Below are 17627 nucleotides of genomic sequence, written 5' to 3'. Positions count from 1 at the left end.
ACGGCTATTAGCGGCTTAGCGGCTATTAACGGCTTAGCGGCTTTAAGAAAAAGGAAACAAACTCGCAAGACGTTTCGTCTTGCGAAGCAAGCTCATAGGGAAATTCGTCTTGCGGAACGACTCAAAAAACGGAAAACTCTTTCGTCTTGCGCGTTTTTCGTCTTGCGAGGCATTCGTCTTGCGAGGTACCACTGTAAGCTTATATCTAATAACTGCAAAGTTACAGGAAACATATCTTTCAAGATCCTTTACCCCCACGTGCCTGGGTGAATACATTCTTGCCTAGAGATGTAAAATTTCCAGAAAGCTATGAAAAATAAAAATGCTCCCCTTTTGTGGGGGTGTTAAATTTTAGTTGAAAATGAGATGTATACAATAGTTAAGTTTCTTATCCATGCTACATTTACTATATTACTAACAAAAACTGTACTGTTGGTTTTATTAAAGTATAGATACATTAACATACAGTACACCACAACTTGCTACAGCCAAAACTGCGAAATCAAAGATGCAGCACTTAACCCCAATTGCATGTATATGTCCGATTTTGTCTTATTATCAGCAAAAAGTTGCACAAACCACCAGGTATGGCACAATTAGTACAAGTACAAATAGTCTGCCTGCCCAGATTATTTCCCCATTCAAAAGATATTACATACAGAATGACTTGCAGTAAGAGGTTTAAGCAGGAGAGGAACTAATTCTTGTTAAACTATATTAATTAATTTTACTACATGCTGCTCTAGAGCTGCATCCAGCAAGCCATACCATTAGAACAAAGTATTCCACCTGTGCAAAAGGACTTCATCTCTCTCCCCTCTCCCTGCATGCTCTCCAAATCTGTTCCGATGTATTGGTGGAGCTGAGAATAGATTTGGAGGTGCACAGGAGAGACAAGAGAGAGCGGTCCTGCAGAAAAGCCCTTTTGTTAAAGGGGGTACTTCATTTGACTCAGCCCCCTACTTATGAGTTCAAGTTATCTAGCCTTTTCCAGACCTGCACTTTTATTTTTTTTAATTTAACAATAGGATTGTCTAACTCTGAATCGTGACTATGACATAATGGAACTGGGCATACCCCAACTATTAAGAACACTCTGCCTCCAACAGAACCATCTAAAATCCATTCAGTAGTAAAACTGAGGTGCCCACATTTAATCTCATCCAATTTCAATAATAAAGATCACTATGTATTATTGTGATTAGGCTTACTGCACCATAAATTAATTATATATTCTTATACTTTACAAGCTTATAATTTACAATTTCACATTGAAGTTATGTTAAGAAGCCTTGCAGTAACACATGTTGCAGCAAGATCACGAGTATATATGATGGGGAAACCATGAAAGAGAAGACCGTTCCTAATACTGCAATCCAAAGCACACTTACCTAGAATAATGGTTTAGACAATGTCAATTTGACCTTTTTGAGTAAATGTGTTTGAGATTAAATGCTAATCTACAGTAGTCACATCTTTGCAAAGAAAGCATCTATATATTAAACGCCAGTACTGAACCACAGAAGGAAACTTGCTTTAGTTATAAGAAAGGAGACATGGTTAACCATTTTATAGTTACTTCATTTGTGGGAAGCAGTGGAGAATTTCCTCTGCAACAGGGTTCTATCCACATCAACATGGGAATGTTCTTTGCCAGCTGCATAAAGTATATTACTAATTACTCAGTTACAACAGCATCATTCCTGGTATAGGGAAAAAAGACATTCCCACATTAAACTCGTTCAGTGTCCTTGGCTGGAAAGCTAATCCCTTCATAACATTTTAAAGTAAGAAATTCATCCCTTTTGCCTTACAAAAACACAGCTGTTCAACCAGGTAGGAACTTCTAGGCAGACAACTGCTATGGTATCAAGCTTAAAGTGAAACACAAGAGCCCTTGGTGGGATCACCGTTACCTCCCAAGGGCAAAGCCAGATTTCTCCAAACACACCAATGCGCTTAGGAAATTGCACACGCCACTAAAAACCACACACAGCTCTTGCCACAAAGCTTGCAGAAAAGCCGCTTAAGACTATGAACACCGCCCTACCTTCTAACTTGACCTCCTTTCTCACTTCTGCATCTCCTAGCAGCTTTCCTAAGTATGTTTCATGGCATTGCCCACTATAAAAAACCCTCAAAGTTAAGCAACAAGCCTCCCTCCCCAAGAACCATATGTGCAACACTTTCCGCAAACTGAGTCAAAAGCTGAGAGCATGTAAACAAGCTTTCTTGCACTAGCCAAAGGCCATGGGCGAAAACCATACAAACACCGTTGAAGAAACAAATATCTATAAATCTGTTTATAAAAACAGAACCTCTGCCTGAACCAGTGTTAGAAACTGAGATATGAAAGCTAAATGGCACCTTAAACCTGGATTATGGGCACAGCAACAGAATATCTAGGCTTTTTTATAACAAGAATACAAAGCTGAACATGAACGAACTGCAGCTAAACTATGATGTCCGTTTTTCACATCGTTTAGTCCAGGGGTCAGCAACCTTTTTCAGCCATGGGCCTGTCCACGTCCCTCAGACCATGTGGGTGGCCGGACTATATTGGGGGGTGAATTCCTACACCCCACAAATAACCCAGAGATGCATTTTAAATAAAAGGACACATCCTACTCATGTAAGAACACGCCGATTCCCGGACCCTCGCGGGCCGGACTGAGATAATTGGGCCGCATCCGGCCCCCGGGCCTTAGGTTGCCTACCCCTGGTCTAATCCTTCCCTTGCCCACCCCCCATAATATAATTAAGAGGGTCTCTTCTCCAGTCTTCAGAGAGTAGCCAGAGGCACAAAAAGGTCCCCCTTTCCTTCCACTCTGCAGTTTCAATCTGAGGCGCAGTACTGCGCCCAGAGCTCAGAAACTGAAACCCCGTCGCAAAACGCGCCTAGAACAAGTGGAGCTCTGAACACGGACTCAAAACCACCAAAATCATAAAGTGAAGTGAAATAGAGGAAATCGTGGCCCTCTGCAGGCCTCTTGCGAGTATTATTACATGCGAGGGGCCCATTTCCTTTTCGCGCTTGCCCTCCGTGGCGAGTATTACGAAACGCGGTGTTGAGCGCACGGTTTTGTAATGTAAAACTAATAAAAATGGTGTTCATTTCGTGATTTATTTATTTTTTAGGGGGGGGAGGTGGGTGTAGCGCCTCACGCTGGTTTCTGGTCCCGAGCATTTCTCTCTCACAAACACACCAACACACATCTTCGGCTGGGCTTCATGTGGGTCTCCTGAGCTGAGGCCTGGAGGCCTCAGGAAAGGCGGGAGGCAGAGGCCAGAGCGGGAAGGAGGAAGGAAGAGACCGCGCGAGCGACGCCATTACGCGCAGGCCTAGCCCCGGCCGAGGCGCGCGAACCGTTGGGCCGCCCGAAGAAGGCCCTCCGGCTCCCCCGAAGCGCGTGAGGCGGGGGGGGGAGCGGAAGAGGGTTTCAGGCCCGGAGTCGAGCCGGAGAAGAAGGCCCGGCCCAACCCTCCCCGTCCCTTACCTTCGTGAGTCTTGGCGATCTTCGCCATTTTGTGTGGAGCTCGGGACAAACACAGCGAGCGAGATGGAAGGGGCCCGCCGAACTCCGCCCACTCGTCGACGTCGACTTCCGCTATCTGGGACCGACAGGCCGGAGGGCGTGGGGAGGGAGGAAGGCGCGAGAGTCTTGCGCAACCGCCGGAGCAGCGCGGCTGAGGCGAGCGGGTGGGGCGCGGGGTATAAACTGGCCGAGAAAACCATAGAGACGAGAACGAGAAGGCTGGGGAAGGGTCTCGGGCCTTGCTTCCGCCCAAGCGGCCCTCGAGTTTCGGTCTAGAGACGCGCGGGGTTTCTTGTGTACTGGAAAAGGCGCAGCTTCCGTTGTACTCTCAGACACCCTGCTTGTGTTTAACATGTTTTATTAAGTTTCCACAAATTTTACATAGCATTCCAATACATAATAAAACTTTTGCTTGTTTCGTATCCCGTTCTTGTTGTTATTTTTAAATTCCATCTCATTGCTCCACCTTATCCTTCATGCTTTCATATGGTAACCATAATACAAATAGCCTCTATTTCTGTTGCTCATAAGCTCGAAGTTCTGCTCGCGAATTAATCATATTACAATATTTCTTTTTTTTTTTTCAAGTGCGAAAAGGGCTTCTAACCATTAAGCAGTTATCATCAGGTTACCTTATTTTAGCAGGTTTTAAACAGTAATTTTGCTGGCTCCTTCCCCTTGCTTGTCTATTCTTTGGTGGGAACTTCCTTCAACTTTTTCCATTTCTGCTCATAGAGAATCTCAGCTGAGCAGCGCTTGTGTTTAATACGGTTGCTCTCCTGTCTTGTTTTCAGTATGACTGAATAGCTCATTTTGGGGGGCAAGGTGCTTTTAAATACTGAATTCAAAACTGCTGTAACCTGCTCTGCCCTAAGAGCTGTAAGTAAAGGGCACTAAATATATAAAATAAAATTTGCATACCGCCATTCATCTGAACTTTATTATTATATAATAATAAGTAATAATATCAGAACCTTAAACATGGGCAGTTAGAGAAGGACCGTAAGTTCACTTGAAACATCTGTCTATGTTGCTTTTCTACTCCATGCAGCAAGGGTCTCTTCTACTCCAGCACATCCCTGTCTGGAGCGGGAGTGCACAAGGAGAAGGGTATGACAGAGGACGAGATGGTTGGATAATGTTCTCGAAGCTACCAGCATGAGTTTGACCAAACTGCGGGAGGCAGTGGAAGACAGGAATGCCTGGCATGCTCTGGTCCATGGGGTCACAAAGAGTCGGACATGACTAAACAACAACAAAGTTCCTTTGCCCTACTCAGCCTGCAACCAAGCCTAAGCATGTGTAACTGAAACAACCACATATTGCTTCCCTGTTTATCTGTGCTTCCATTTCCTCCCCTTTGTTGTTTCCCATTCTTAGACTGTAAGGTCCTCAGGGCAGGCACTTGTCCCCTTGAACTTTGTAAAGCACCAGACAAACTGATGATTATACAGAGTCTGTGATTTTATAGAAAAAAATAGGTGCTTCAGATTTGTCATAAATCTGTATACATCAGCGCTTGCACACATCCGGAATATGCTGTAAAGGTACAAGGTTGTTGTGATCCTTGCTCCATACCTGCAATATGAGGATAACAACAATCTGAACTACAACCCTTCCATAAAGTGGGCAAAACTCCAATTTTGGGGGAAACAGTAGTTGACACAGGAAACATTTGGAAGGCAATAAAAAAAAAGTTAAGACCCAGTTGTGGCTCGGCCAGGCTACTGCTGCGCTGGGCTTTAAGGGCCGGCCCTCTTGTGCTGGCGCGGACACCATGAATTGGGCTGTGCCTTCTTTGCCCACCGATAAGTCTCGGTTTATCTGCATATATCCTGCCTATGTAAATAACAAGAAGACAATACCAAAAGGAATACCGCTTGAGAAAGCAGTTGAAAATCCAACATCTACAGAAATTCAAGATGTATGTGCAGCAGTTGGACTTAATGTGCTTTTGGAGGAAAACAAAATGAATCTCAGGGAGTGGAACCCTCATGCACAGTAAAGAGGAAAAGTGCTCATTCAGCTGAAGACAGAAGATGGTAAACCATGTCAACCTCGGTTTCCAACACGTAAGGCAGTGATGCTATATGCAGCAGAAACAATTCCTAAGCTAAAAAACGAGAACACAGAAAATGGGAAGCAGTGACCAAAGCCTACAGCAAGGAGAGGGAAGTAAAGAAAGGTAAAGGAAAGAAGAATAAATGAATGTGGCTGGTATATGTGTAATGTAATAAAAGTTGGAGAAAAAACTGCATTTCTTGGTGCAGAAAGTATTGATCTGATGTGTAGAGATCTTTCCTATTCTACTTAATTCAAGAGGGTTCTGGAAGCTTGTCTGCGTGAAAGAAACAAGCAGAAGGTTCATGATGTTTGGGTTATTCCTTCAGAGAAGCTGAGTACAGTTGGCTTAAACTGGTTCTCTTATCTCTTCTGCCAAGGTCATGCTGACTCTAGAAATAGGCCGGAAGGAGCCTGGGTTTCACTCTTTTCTATCTCTCTTTCCTTCTGGTGTGGTGTTATGTATATAGTGTTAAGGTTTAGTCTTGTTATAAGTTACTGTAAGTTTAAATTAAGTCTGCAGCAAATGGACTTCTTATGGACAGTGCCAATCCTGAATGCATTGGATTTGTGACCATTATGTGCATTTGCCTTCAGTAGCAGTAAAGCTCTGCTGAATGAAATATAATTGCCTCTGGTCTATTTTTTGGGAATCCTGCAACGTGTTTAAGTTTTACTCTGCTAACTATACATTGGAATCTACTCTGGATCAATATTGAGTAGAATTTCAATGACATGGAGGTCTTCAGGTTCCACTCCTCTTGCACAAAATAATTCTAATTATCCTCTTTAGCATTAACCAGCAAGATTAATTGATGAATGTACCGTAATGGGGCTGCCGCTACCAGAGTAGCATGCTTCTCATAGGAAGAATTGCATAGGAAGAGGAAGGCCAATATCCACAGTACCACAGGTGAGGGAAGGAAAAGTGTGAGGTCCTGATTTATACACTGGAATCTGCTCTGGATCAATACTGAGTGGAATTCCATGACAGGTTATGGCCCAGAATGTTTTCTTTGCTGCTACCATTGCAGAATGACAGGTGAAGATGACAGACTATGTGGGATTAGCCAAATTGACAGGAAGGATCCAGGACCAGTATACAGTGGTACCTTGGGTTAAGTACTTAATTCGTTCCTGAGGTCTGTTCTTAACCTGAAACTGTTCTTAACCTGATGCACCACTTTAGCTAATGGGGCCTCCCGCTGCCGCCACGGCACGATTTCTGTTCTCATCCTGAAGCAAAGTTCTTAACCTGAGGTACTATTTCTGGGTTAGCAGAGTCTGTAACCTGAAACGTATGTAGCCTGAGGTACCACTGTATATTTTGATGGATGGATGTTGTTGAAAAAAGATTATGTAAAGAAAACAATAAAAATTTATATGCAAAAGAAGAAGAATGTTTTCTTTGCTGTGCTGATGGGTTCCTGAGGCTGAGCAGAGTGCTGAGGAGGTCCGGCTGCGCAGTGCCAGAGTGTCTGCTGTGCAATGCAGGAATATGCAGCTGTTCCCAACGGGGATCAAACCAGCAACCTTGGTGTTGCCATCGCCCTGCTCTAACCAGCTTGTTTCTTCTTCCCTGCACCCACCCACATGGACTTTGTTGTTTGTTGTTGTTTAGTCGTGTCTGACTCTTCATCACTCCATGGACCAGAGCACGCCAGGCACTCCTGTCTTCCACTGCCTCCCGCAGTTTAGTCAAACTCTTGCTGGTAGCTTTGAGAACACTGTCCAACCATCTCGTCCTCTGCCATCCCCTTCTCCTTGTGCCCTCCATCTTCCCAACATCAGGGTCTTTTCCAGGGAGTCTTCTCTTCTCACGAGGTGGCCAAAGTATTGGAGCCTCAGCTTCAGGATCTGTCCTTCCAGTGAGCACTCAGGGCTGATTTCCTTCAGAATGGATAGGTTTGATCTCCTTGCAGTCCATGGGACTCTCAAGAGTCTCCTCCAGCACCATAATTCAAAAGCATCAATTCTTCTGCGATCAGCCTTCTTTATGGTCCAGCTCTCACTTCCAAACATCACTACTGGGAAAACCATAGCTTTAACTATATGGACCTTTGTTGGCAAGGTGATGTCTCTGCTTTTAAGATGCTGTCTAGGCTTGTCATTGCTTTTCTCCCAAGAAGCAGGCGTCTTTTAATTTCGTGGCTGCTGTCACCATCTGCAGTGATCATGGAGCCCAAGAAAGTAAAATCTCTCACTGCCTCCATTTCTTCCCCTTCTATTTGCCAGGAGGTGATGCGCCCAGTGGACTACAGCAGGTCAGTCTCCACCGGATTCACAGCTACAGCCGCGAGGAGAAACCTACCAGTCGCTTCCACAACTGCCTGCCATGCGCTCTCCAAAAAGCGCGCATGGCGGCATGGCGCTTCCCGTTGCGCCTCCCTCTCCTTTGCGCGCAGCAGTAGCTGCAAATCGATTGGCGGAGGGATGAGCGTGGGCTGGGCTAGGCGGGAGAGCGGCTCCATTGGCTGGGCCTTAGCCAAAGCGGGATTGTTGCTAGCAGAGGAAATGGACGGGTGGAGGCAGAAAGCTGCTGTCTCCGGGATGGAGAGGGTTCCTCTCCACGCTACTCGAGGCTAAGCGCCTGTGCTTGCAACCGACTGGGAAGGAATCGCATTGCAAAAGGGCTTCTGATCTCTCCTGCCGGATTAAGATGTAAGGGAGTCTGGGGGTCCTAAAAGTGGGGAGCGTAGAGGCTCCGTGGGTAGGGGTGGGGGACAGAGAACGAAAGGGGCTTTGCAGAAACACCAACCGATTCCGAGGATTTGGCACGGGTTGCAAACGGGCAGCTGCAGAATGGGTTCGTAATGTTTGCATGCATGCGCGTAACCTGGTATAGAGTCCTGATAACTTTTGCCTCGTGGCATCAACATCCCCTGAGTGTGGAAAGGTGACTGTCGCCTAGGTGCTTACAAAGAGATGTGTTTGGATCCCCAATTTGTAAGATCACTTGGTTTCTGTGCTTGCCTTCCTTCGTGGCCAGGACGGATATCAAGCGCGCTGGTAGAGTGGGGTGATTTCTAGATATATATTTTTATATATCAAGGCTTTGGAGAGAAAAAGGAACCATTCTCTCTCTCCCCGTCCGGATTGTTTCCATAGTGCCATGAAAAGGTATCCAAGGGAGAAATTCACTTGATCAGGGAAATGCCAGGTGCTTATTGGTTGTTGTTGTTTTTTTTAAAAAAAAACTATAAGAGGAGCAATACTAGAAAAGACTGCCTCTAAGCCACTACTACAAACCTGGCCAGAGCTCGAGTTCTTCAGGTAAAAGTAATTGTCACTGAACACAGCAGTCAACCTCTTTTTCTTTTTTTTGTAACAGCAACGCTTCAGGGGATCCTGAGGTTTGGAAAAGTTTTTTTTTAGCTAATTAAAAGCAAAAAAAATGTCATTAAAGTCTACATGGTTTGTAGACTGGCAGCCATAAAAGAAAAAACAGTCTGGTGCAGGTCAGGAGGAGTGGAACCGCTGGCAGGGAGGGAATCATTGCTTGAAATTTTCCTACCTCTGGTAGGGAGGTTCCACTGCAACATTTTGTTGCAGGTCCCATTTAATCATATTTGTACTTATTTATGTATCTTGTGAAGCACCACCACGAATGCACATTGGGAGTGAGGCTCTAGATCAGGTATCCCCAAACTTGTCCCCCCCAGCTGTTTTGGGACTACAACTCCCATCATCCCTAGCTAACAGGACCAGTGGTCAGGGCTGATGGGAATTGTAGTCCCAAAACAGCTGGAGGGCTGAGTTTGGGGATGCCTGCTCTAGATTCTTCTTTCTGTTTGTGCAGTGGCTCTATGATATAACATCTAGCTTAGATGCAGAGGGTCTCTGGTTCAATCTCTGGCTTACAGGAGCCAAACACCTAGGGGCTGAGGTCTCTTCACCCCCCATAAAATAATTGAGGGGGCCAGGCCCCCCAAGCTGATAAGCATTGCCATTCAAATGGGGGGTGCCGTGTCGTGATCAGTTATGTGGGATGGGGCTTACCTGCCCCCCTTCCCCAATATTTTATTCAAGTTGGCACCCCTTATATGGAGGAATAAGACCAATGATTTGACGAAGGCCATTTCGTGGTCCATGGCTAAGTGGGATTTGAATGCTCTTCAGGTCTCGCCCAGCTGCCTGCTGCTAGAACAAAGTTTGATCAGCTCATTTGCAGCAACACATTGTTTCCTTCCTATGTTTAATCGATGGTGATTAGCTTTCACGAACTTTGCAGTTGAGATACTACATGGATAAATATTGTTACAGATTTGTGGGGGGGGAGAGGAAGACCCCCCTAAACCCAATAAATTAATGAATGTCAGGATCTAGTTAATATCTGGAGGTTATTGAAGGGAAGAATTCAGACCAGTGGGAGAATACAGGCTAAACTTCCTTTCCAAGCCAGGGCCTCACCTGGGATAGAGGCACATGGCCAAAGGTGTTGACGGCCCATCTAAGAGGAATCTTGGGCCTGAGCAGACAGAGGTTGCCAAGGTGATGGGGTGGTGAGAGAGGTGACAGGAAAAGTGTTTTTAGCAAGGTGTGCTGGGAAGGAGAAGTGGGGGAGACTGAGCTCCATCTTGGGCAGGCTGGCTGAAGGCTGGCTGGGAATCCAGTGCTGCACTGCTGTGGGCAACAAGTCCTGCTGGAGATTACCGTACTGTAAGATCTAGACTCCCTCCATCCAAATTCAGGTGTAAATATGTGCCTAAATCATATTTCTTAAAGCTACAACTGTCTCCACCTCATCTTCAATTCTCCAACTGAGCACAGACCCTGGGTGAGCGCCTGGAATACCCCTGGGATCTTGGTACCACTTGGCAGAGAGTGGGGATGGCACATAATAATAATAATAATAATAATAATAATAATAATAATAATAATAATTTATTTATTTATACCTCCACCCATCTGGCTGGGTTTCCCCAGCCACTCTGGGCAGCTTCCAACAAAACACTAAAATACAATAACCTATTAAACATTAAAAGCTTCCCTAAATAGGGCTGCCTTCAGATGTATTCTAAAAGTTTGACAGTTATTTTTCTCTTTGACATCTGGGGGGGGGGCGTTCCACAGGGTGGGTGCCACTACCGAGAAGGCCCTCTGCTTGGTTCCCTGTAACTTTGGCTTCTTGCAGCGAGGGAACCGCCAGAAGGCCCTCAGCGCTGGACCTCAGTGTCCGGGTAGAACGATGGAGGTGGAGACGCTCCTTCAGAAATCAGAACTTGGCAGTCATTACTTGACTGCTTTAGGAGAACAAATCTACCGCCTTTGTTAGTGGGAATGTTATAGCATAAGCCAATCTTTACTGTGTGGTGTGTTTTTTTCACAAGGGCAATTTTTTAAAAATAAACTTGCTTTAAAACTTCATTTAAAAAAATGTTTTCTGGTTTGTTTTCAGAGAGAAAACAGTGCTTTGTTTTCAAAGAGTGCTGGTGTGCACATTACCGTGATGGCTCGCAAGCAGATTGGAAAGTGGGAAAAGTACGGTAAAAGGTATTGCAGAGACTGGGAAAGAGAAGCTGGATTAAAAGACTGGGTTCGGAGGGTACCAGGAGATGAGTCAAAAGCAGCATGCAGATACTGCATGTGTGAAATCAGAGCTCACCACAGCGATCTTGTGTCGCACAGTAAAACTAAGAAGCATAAGAAACACGTTGCGTTGTTCTCACAGCATTCAATGCATGTGGATAAACACTCCTCTGAGTTTGAAAAGCGTCATTCATTGCAACTTGAAAAAGAAATGTCATTTGGAGCCAAACCAGACACATTTGATGAATTCAAGCATCTGGAAATGAATGATTCCATAAATGTGTGTGCTCTGAAATTAGCCACACACATAGCTTGCCATATGAGCATTTTTACTGTTGATCACCTGGGATGTATTATTGGTGGAATGGCTGAGAAAGACATAAGCCTTCATAGGACAAAGTGCTCTACAATTATAAGAGATATCATAGGTCCTACAGTCCACAAAGAGCTGCTTCGGGATATCGGCAACGGACACTACTCCTTGATCATTGACGAAAGTTCTGACGCATCTTCGCAGAAGCAACTTTGCTTGATGGTGCGATACTTCAGCAACAAGCTGAAATGCATTGTATCTTCCTTTGTAGGGTTAATTACTTTCAATGACACTGATCTAATCACAGAGGCTCTCTTATCATTCCTAAACGAAAATAAGCTCAACATAAAGAAGTGTGTTGGAATCGGTGCCGATGGGCTCAGTGCAAGTATATGTGGTCATAAAAATTCGCTGCTCAAAAAGTTTTGTGAACTCAATCCTTGCGGTGTTTTTATTAAGTGCACATGCCACTCCATTTATCTGTGCTTATCGAGAGCGATCGATGTGCTTCCCCCGAACCTAGAATATATGGTTGCGCAGACCTACTTGTGGTTTTCTCAAAACACGTTTCACCAGAAACGGTACGCTGAACTGTACGCTGCAATCAACGTTGGAGAGGTTGCCCTGAAGGTGCTGCAAGTTGCCGACACGCGATGGCTGTCTATTAGCCCTTGCATTAATAGAATACTTAGCCTGTATGATACTCTGAAGTTGCATTTTCAGTCTGTAAAAGACACTGAAAAGGACTACAGTGCTGAGCTGCTCTATCAAATGTACTCTGAGCCTCTTAACAGACTTTACCTGGTTTTTCTGCAGCCTCTTGTCCAGGAAGCAAACAGGCTCAGTAAGTTATTTCTTTTGGAAACTGCTAATCCAGTTAAACTGATTACTGAGTTAGTGATGTTCTACAAGACTCTGTTACAGAGAGTCGTGAAGCCTTCTGCCTTTCCAACATGGTCATCCATAATGAACTATGACATTAGAAGCAAGCAAAACTACCTGGCCCTCTCCGAAGTTAATCTTGGGCAAGTGTTCCTCTCGGAATTATCAGAAGCCAAAATCTCTTGCCAAATTAGAGGTGCCATTCAAACAACGTGTCGGGATTGTGTTTTTGAGCTTGCAAACCAAATAAAGCTTCGCCTGCCCCCAAATGTGGATCATCTTGAATCGCTCACCGCTCTAAACCCTTCAGTTGTTCTGAGTCCCCTAAGACCTTCATTTTCAGCTTTGTCGTTTTTGTCATTATACAGAGGGGATCGCTTGCAATTGGAGCAACAGTGGAGGAATCTGGATACAGTTTCTTGGACAAACACAGAAGATAGCCAGATAGAACAATTCTGGGTAGAGGTTGTAAAACATACAGATGAGGTGGGAGATAAAGATTTTGTCGAGCTAGGGTTATTTGCCCTTGCACTTCTCACCCTGCCCTTCAGCAGTGCAGCCGTGGAGTGTACAGTTTCACAAATGAATCTGATAAAGCACAAGCTGAAGAACAGGCCGCAGGACAGCCTGCTAGAAAATATTCTAAGGATCAGAGCTTACATGCACAGAAATAAGATTTGCTGCAACCAGTTTCAGCCATCCAAAGAGATGGTATCTTTGTTCAGTAGCGAATTTTATGCTGTTGCTAATAGCAAGGATGCTATAGAAGGCTACGATGATATTTTTTGAAGAAGAAAAAGCCAAGATTTTTAAAATTGCATTCTTAGAAGAGCATTGAGTGACTATTTGCCTTTCTGACATTCTCTTACTAGTGAATTCACTGTTTTTAGTGTCATTTCCACTGGTTTTTAAATTCTGTGTTTTATCTGAAACATGCTGCCTTTTACTGCAGAAGTAAGATACTATTGATTAAATATGTAGTTTTGAATATGCCTTGTATTTTGCTTCTGCTGCAGGCTTTCAGGTGCTCGCAGCTAGTGTGACTGCGAGAGATCTCAAGTTCTTAAAATCTGTTATTTCATGTTACTCTATTCTGTCATTTAAAAATGGTTCTGCATTCTTAAAAATAGCTTAAAATCAGACTATACTACCTGGCGACAATATTTTTTGTGCAGTCTTGCATGTAAAAATGCTGAAGCAGGGACTGGAATTTATAGAGCTGCTGAGATTCATGTAGAAGGCTTGAGTCAGCTCAGTGAAATCTACTCTTCCTTTCCCTTTAATCAGCTGACTGTCACACTATATCACATACACCTCTTTTGAAACACCTTCCAGTTTCAAAAGCAGTTTGGTTTTGTTGGGTGTCTGAGAACACAGAACTAGGTTTACATTTCTTTACATCCTAGCCAACATGTTTGCATCATCTACTGTTGAGAACTAAAATAGGAAAACCAATTAACTGATGAGAAACAAACCCTGAAATTAGTATATTAAACTTAGTTTGCTTAAGTTTGATTAATTTACTCCTCTGAAGTCAGTAGGATATTTTAATAAAAATATTGATAAGTGACTCCAAAGTTGTATCTAGCAAGGATTTAATAGTAGCTCAGTGTGAGTTTAGTAGAGTTTTAAATTTGCTTTCGGAATAATACTGTTCTTTCAGAATACAGTAACCTACAGTAAATATTAGGAATGAGCAGGATTGGAAGCGGGCATCAACTTCAGTTTAGTGCAAACATCAAATCTTCAGGTGTCTATTTCTAGACAACAGTATCTTCTGGTAACACACAAATTAAAACCCATACCGAAATGAGCTGGCTATTGCATGAATATTTGACAAATGGCAGGAACTGAGCAGTGAATGCATACATGATTAGAGGGCTAGAGAAGAAAATGGAGTCAACTTGTAGCTTGACTGTTTTAAAAATACGTAAACATACTGATTACAAGCTTCTTATGTTGAACATAATTGTTAGACTGCTAGCTTTAAATGCAAACTAAAGCTTACTTACCGAGACCTAAGTTTTCTGGAGAGCTTTTGAATGAACTTTTCTAAAATCTGGATATAAATAGCAAAACAAAATGTATCTGTATGACAAGATAAATTATTAGGTTTAGAATTCAAATTTGCAAGAGGCTTTTGAAAAAGATATATAGCTTTTGGTTATATTTGCATTATTATTAGCATGTATTTCATTCTTTGGGAGTGTGGTGTATTAAGACAGACGATAACAGATATAAACCTCCTTTGCTGACATTTAAAAAAAAATTCCTCATGAAAACTGCAGCTCTACTTTACACTAAAAGGATAATGATTAATACATAGAGTGGGAAAAGACATCTGTGTCCATTAACATTACAGTTTTAGGAACTGACATTTTTAATTGACTCATCTAAGAATATATATATATATAGCAATATACAGTTGTGAAAGCAGTCTAAAAATAAAAAGCGACGTTCAATGCTTTTAAAATTCAGAGCAGGCCCATTTAAATCAATAAGACTTTATTTCAGTAGGTACATTATGGGTATGAGTTAGTTGACTTACCACCCAAAAGGATCTTCACTGTATTCTAGATATTTGAACAAATGTTTGTTGTTTATATAAATAATTATTTTTATAATAAACGTTTACATTGTTTTGAATGTAGTCTCTTCAGATGTTTGCCAGGGAAGGGGGGACAGCTAAATAAACTAATTCCAGAAATTTGCAGAATTTGGTTCTAATGCCTGTTAATGATAATATATTCCCCAAGGGGGGGGGGAATCATACAGGACTGCATCCCACACTTTCATAAGTGCTCCAGCTTGTGAAATAAGAATCTAATTAATGCAGTGCCTAAATTAGCCACTCTCATTTCTAAACATAGAACAGATATCTGGAAGATTAGCCTCTGCCTGGCGGAAACTTTTTGAAACGGATGTTGCAGAACTCTTCCTTTAAAAATGGTAAATGCTCTTTCCTTTGCTTAGGGTGGGAGATTTGCCAGTCCTGAATTACCTGAAGGTCATCTGGAATCAGGATTTCTCCTTGAAACGTAGAAACAGCAGGCTGAAGTTTTCACCATAATGGCTTAATTCTGCCTAAGGCTATTGACACAGACTTTTAAGTTGGCTTACACCCATCTCAGTGAGTTTCATTATTACAGTGTGCTGTTAATTATTCTATTAGTTCTATAGTATAGCCCCATCCTGATTTTGTTTCCCTTCAGTAAAGTATGTTGAGGCAAGAAATGTGACTGAATCAGACTTTGCTTGGGGGATGAAGAGTGTGATCTTATAGCAGATACCGTATTTTTTGCACCATAACACTCACTTTTTTCCTCCGGCAATTCATTTAGAATCCTCTGCGCATGAAACAGGCAGGGTTGAGTAATTATTCCTACTGCCTTTGATATAATAGGTCTTTTTCACAATAATATTTATTAATTTTCAATAGACATAACAAATAAGAGAATATGCAACAACACAACAACAACACAATAAAGAAGTGAAAAAGAAGAAAAAAGAACAACAAACTTAACATACCTAAAGAGAGAAAAAAGAAACTCAATTAATGAATTAAAATCCATTTTCATAAACATTTTAGTTGACTTCCTCTAATCTCCTCCATCTAAATTTCCTCTTAATTTGAATGTAGCAGTTTCCAACATCATTATTTCATAAAACAATATTACAGTCATATTCCAATTTCTTTACCTTTCTTATTGTACATTTATTTATTTATACATTTAAGTCCAGAAAGAAGAGGACTACCAAGAAGATTGGAAGAAATTTAAAGACTATTTGAATAAATATTCTAATATTAAAGATATGTAACCACTTGAAAGAACCAATCAGGCCTAGGACTAAATTAGACTTAAATGATATAATAGGTCTTGTTACAAGACTTTTAAGGTCTTATATATATAATAGATGTTCACAAATGTACCAAGCAAACACATGCAAATATGTAAACCACATGTCTGAAACCCACAGAAAAGTCCCGAAACCATTTTCTCTCTCCCCAGAAGAACCTCAAATATTTCTCTGCAAGGTCAAAGGAAATGGGAAATCTCCCCATTGTCTCTTTCACAAATCCTGTCTTAAGGGCACATTTAAGATATGAATAGGGCGAGCTTGTGACCTGGACTCAGGAACTGAGTATTTACCATTACAAAGGAATCTCCAGACTGCCAAAATAATGTAATCAGTTATCATTCTCAGGTAACCTGACAGACAGGTTTTCTGCTGTAGACCGCCTCTTCTGTGATGTAGGTATGATGTATCTGGGGGGTGGTCTTGAGTTACAGGGTGGGCAATTTCAAAGTCTATATAAGGGCTTGCACACCTTTGTCCTGGGTCCTCTCTTGCGTGTGGGGGGAGCACTCTGTTTTAATAAAGAACAGCTTTAATAAAGATCAGGCTTATAGCCACTTTGCTTTTGTATATCCTGGTCTGGTCTCTGTTCATTTCTTGACCGGTTTGAGCCTTAAAAGGTACGCTCTCTCCGAAGGTCCAGTCTTCCTTAAGAAGCTGAACCCCTTGAAAGGACCCCATTTTTTATTCTTATTTCACTAACATATTGTTAAGTAAGACCTTGCTTCTTTTGTGAGCCTGGGCTTTTAAGTTACCAGTTTTAGAGAAAGATAGGAGTTAAGAGGAAATTGTAAGTGTAAGAAGCTGTTTCTTCTATTCCCCATTCTTGCACTGCCATTCTTCTTGTCTTGTGCAGAACATTTGATAAGCCCACAACGTATGTGCATTTAGCTTCTGCACACGGAGCTTTACGTGCTTGGCAAACTTTTGAAAAAATAAATAAGGGGGCAGAAAAGGAACAGGCATGGGGGGGGGAGACTTTGAACCATATATGTGCTTTTGGCTTTAGATGTGATCCCTAGAACATAACTTTCACTTACCGTACATTGCGGGTTTACTGTATGTGCAAATCACCCAGCGATCTTCAGATGAAGGGCAGTACAGTGTACAAATAATTTTATTTATTTGTTTGTTTTTGCATTTTCCACATTTTCAGTAGGAGCAGCTTTACTTACTGACAGTTGTAGTTGTAGGCCAGCCAGCCACCGTGGCGCAGGATCAGAACTCGGGTCCCTGGGCTCTGCAAGCAGAGGGCATCTGGGGATGGGGGATGGTGCTGGGCAGGGGTCAGGAGCCATTTCCCTGGGCAGGAGGGATGCAGCTGTTTGGGTCCCCTGGCTGTGATGGAACTGGGAGGGGACACACATGACTGGGGGTTGGACTAGATGACCCTCAGGGTCCCTTCCACCTCTTTGGATTCTGTGATTCCACGAAACGGCTTGCTTTAC

At 42.8% G+C, this 17627-nt stretch overlaps 2 protein-coding genes across 10 annotated transcripts in view; one reads left to right on the top strand and one right to left on the bottom strand.

Moving 5' to 3' along the window:
- SF3B1 (splicing factor 3b subunit 1) overlaps positions 1 to 3650 on the bottom strand; it is a 32958-nt gene extending 29308 nt beyond the window's left edge. For 7 of the 9 annotated variants that reach the window (XR_014008821.1, XR_014008822.1, XM_081197065.1 and 4 more), the window contains exon 1: positions 3498 to 3650. Coding sequence is in view for 6 of the 9 variants with exons in the window: in XM_081197065.1 (XP_081053191.1) it covers positions 3498 to 3525 (28 nt within the window). In the remaining 3 variants the exon portion in view is untranslated. The remainder of the gene's footprint in view (positions 1 to 3497) is intronic. The other 2 variants (XR_014008823.1, XM_081197061.1) reach the window with 1 other exon arrangement.
- Positions 3651 to 8370: 4720 nt separating this feature from the next.
- Positions 8371 to 14971, top strand: LOC308584648 (uncharacterized protein). Its single transcript, XM_081189516.1, has 2 exons — positions 8371 to 8403; positions 10996 to 14971. Exon 2 carries the CDS (start codon positions 11047 to 11049, stop codon positions 13108 to 13110), a length of 2064 nt encoding a protein of 687 aa, XP_081045642.1. The 5' UTR covers positions 8371 to 8403; positions 10996 to 11046; the 3' UTR covers positions 13111 to 14971.
- Positions 14972 to 17627: the final 2656 nt, after the last annotated feature.

The sequence above is a fragment of the Podarcis bocagei genome (assembly GCF_964188305.1).
Source record: "Podarcis bocagei genome assembly, chromosome: 1".
In the NCBI taxonomy this organism is placed as follows: Eukaryota; Metazoa; Chordata; class Lepidosauria; order Squamata; family Lacertidae; genus Podarcis; species Podarcis bocagei.
This window is presented reverse-complemented; position numbering and strand designations above follow the sequence as displayed.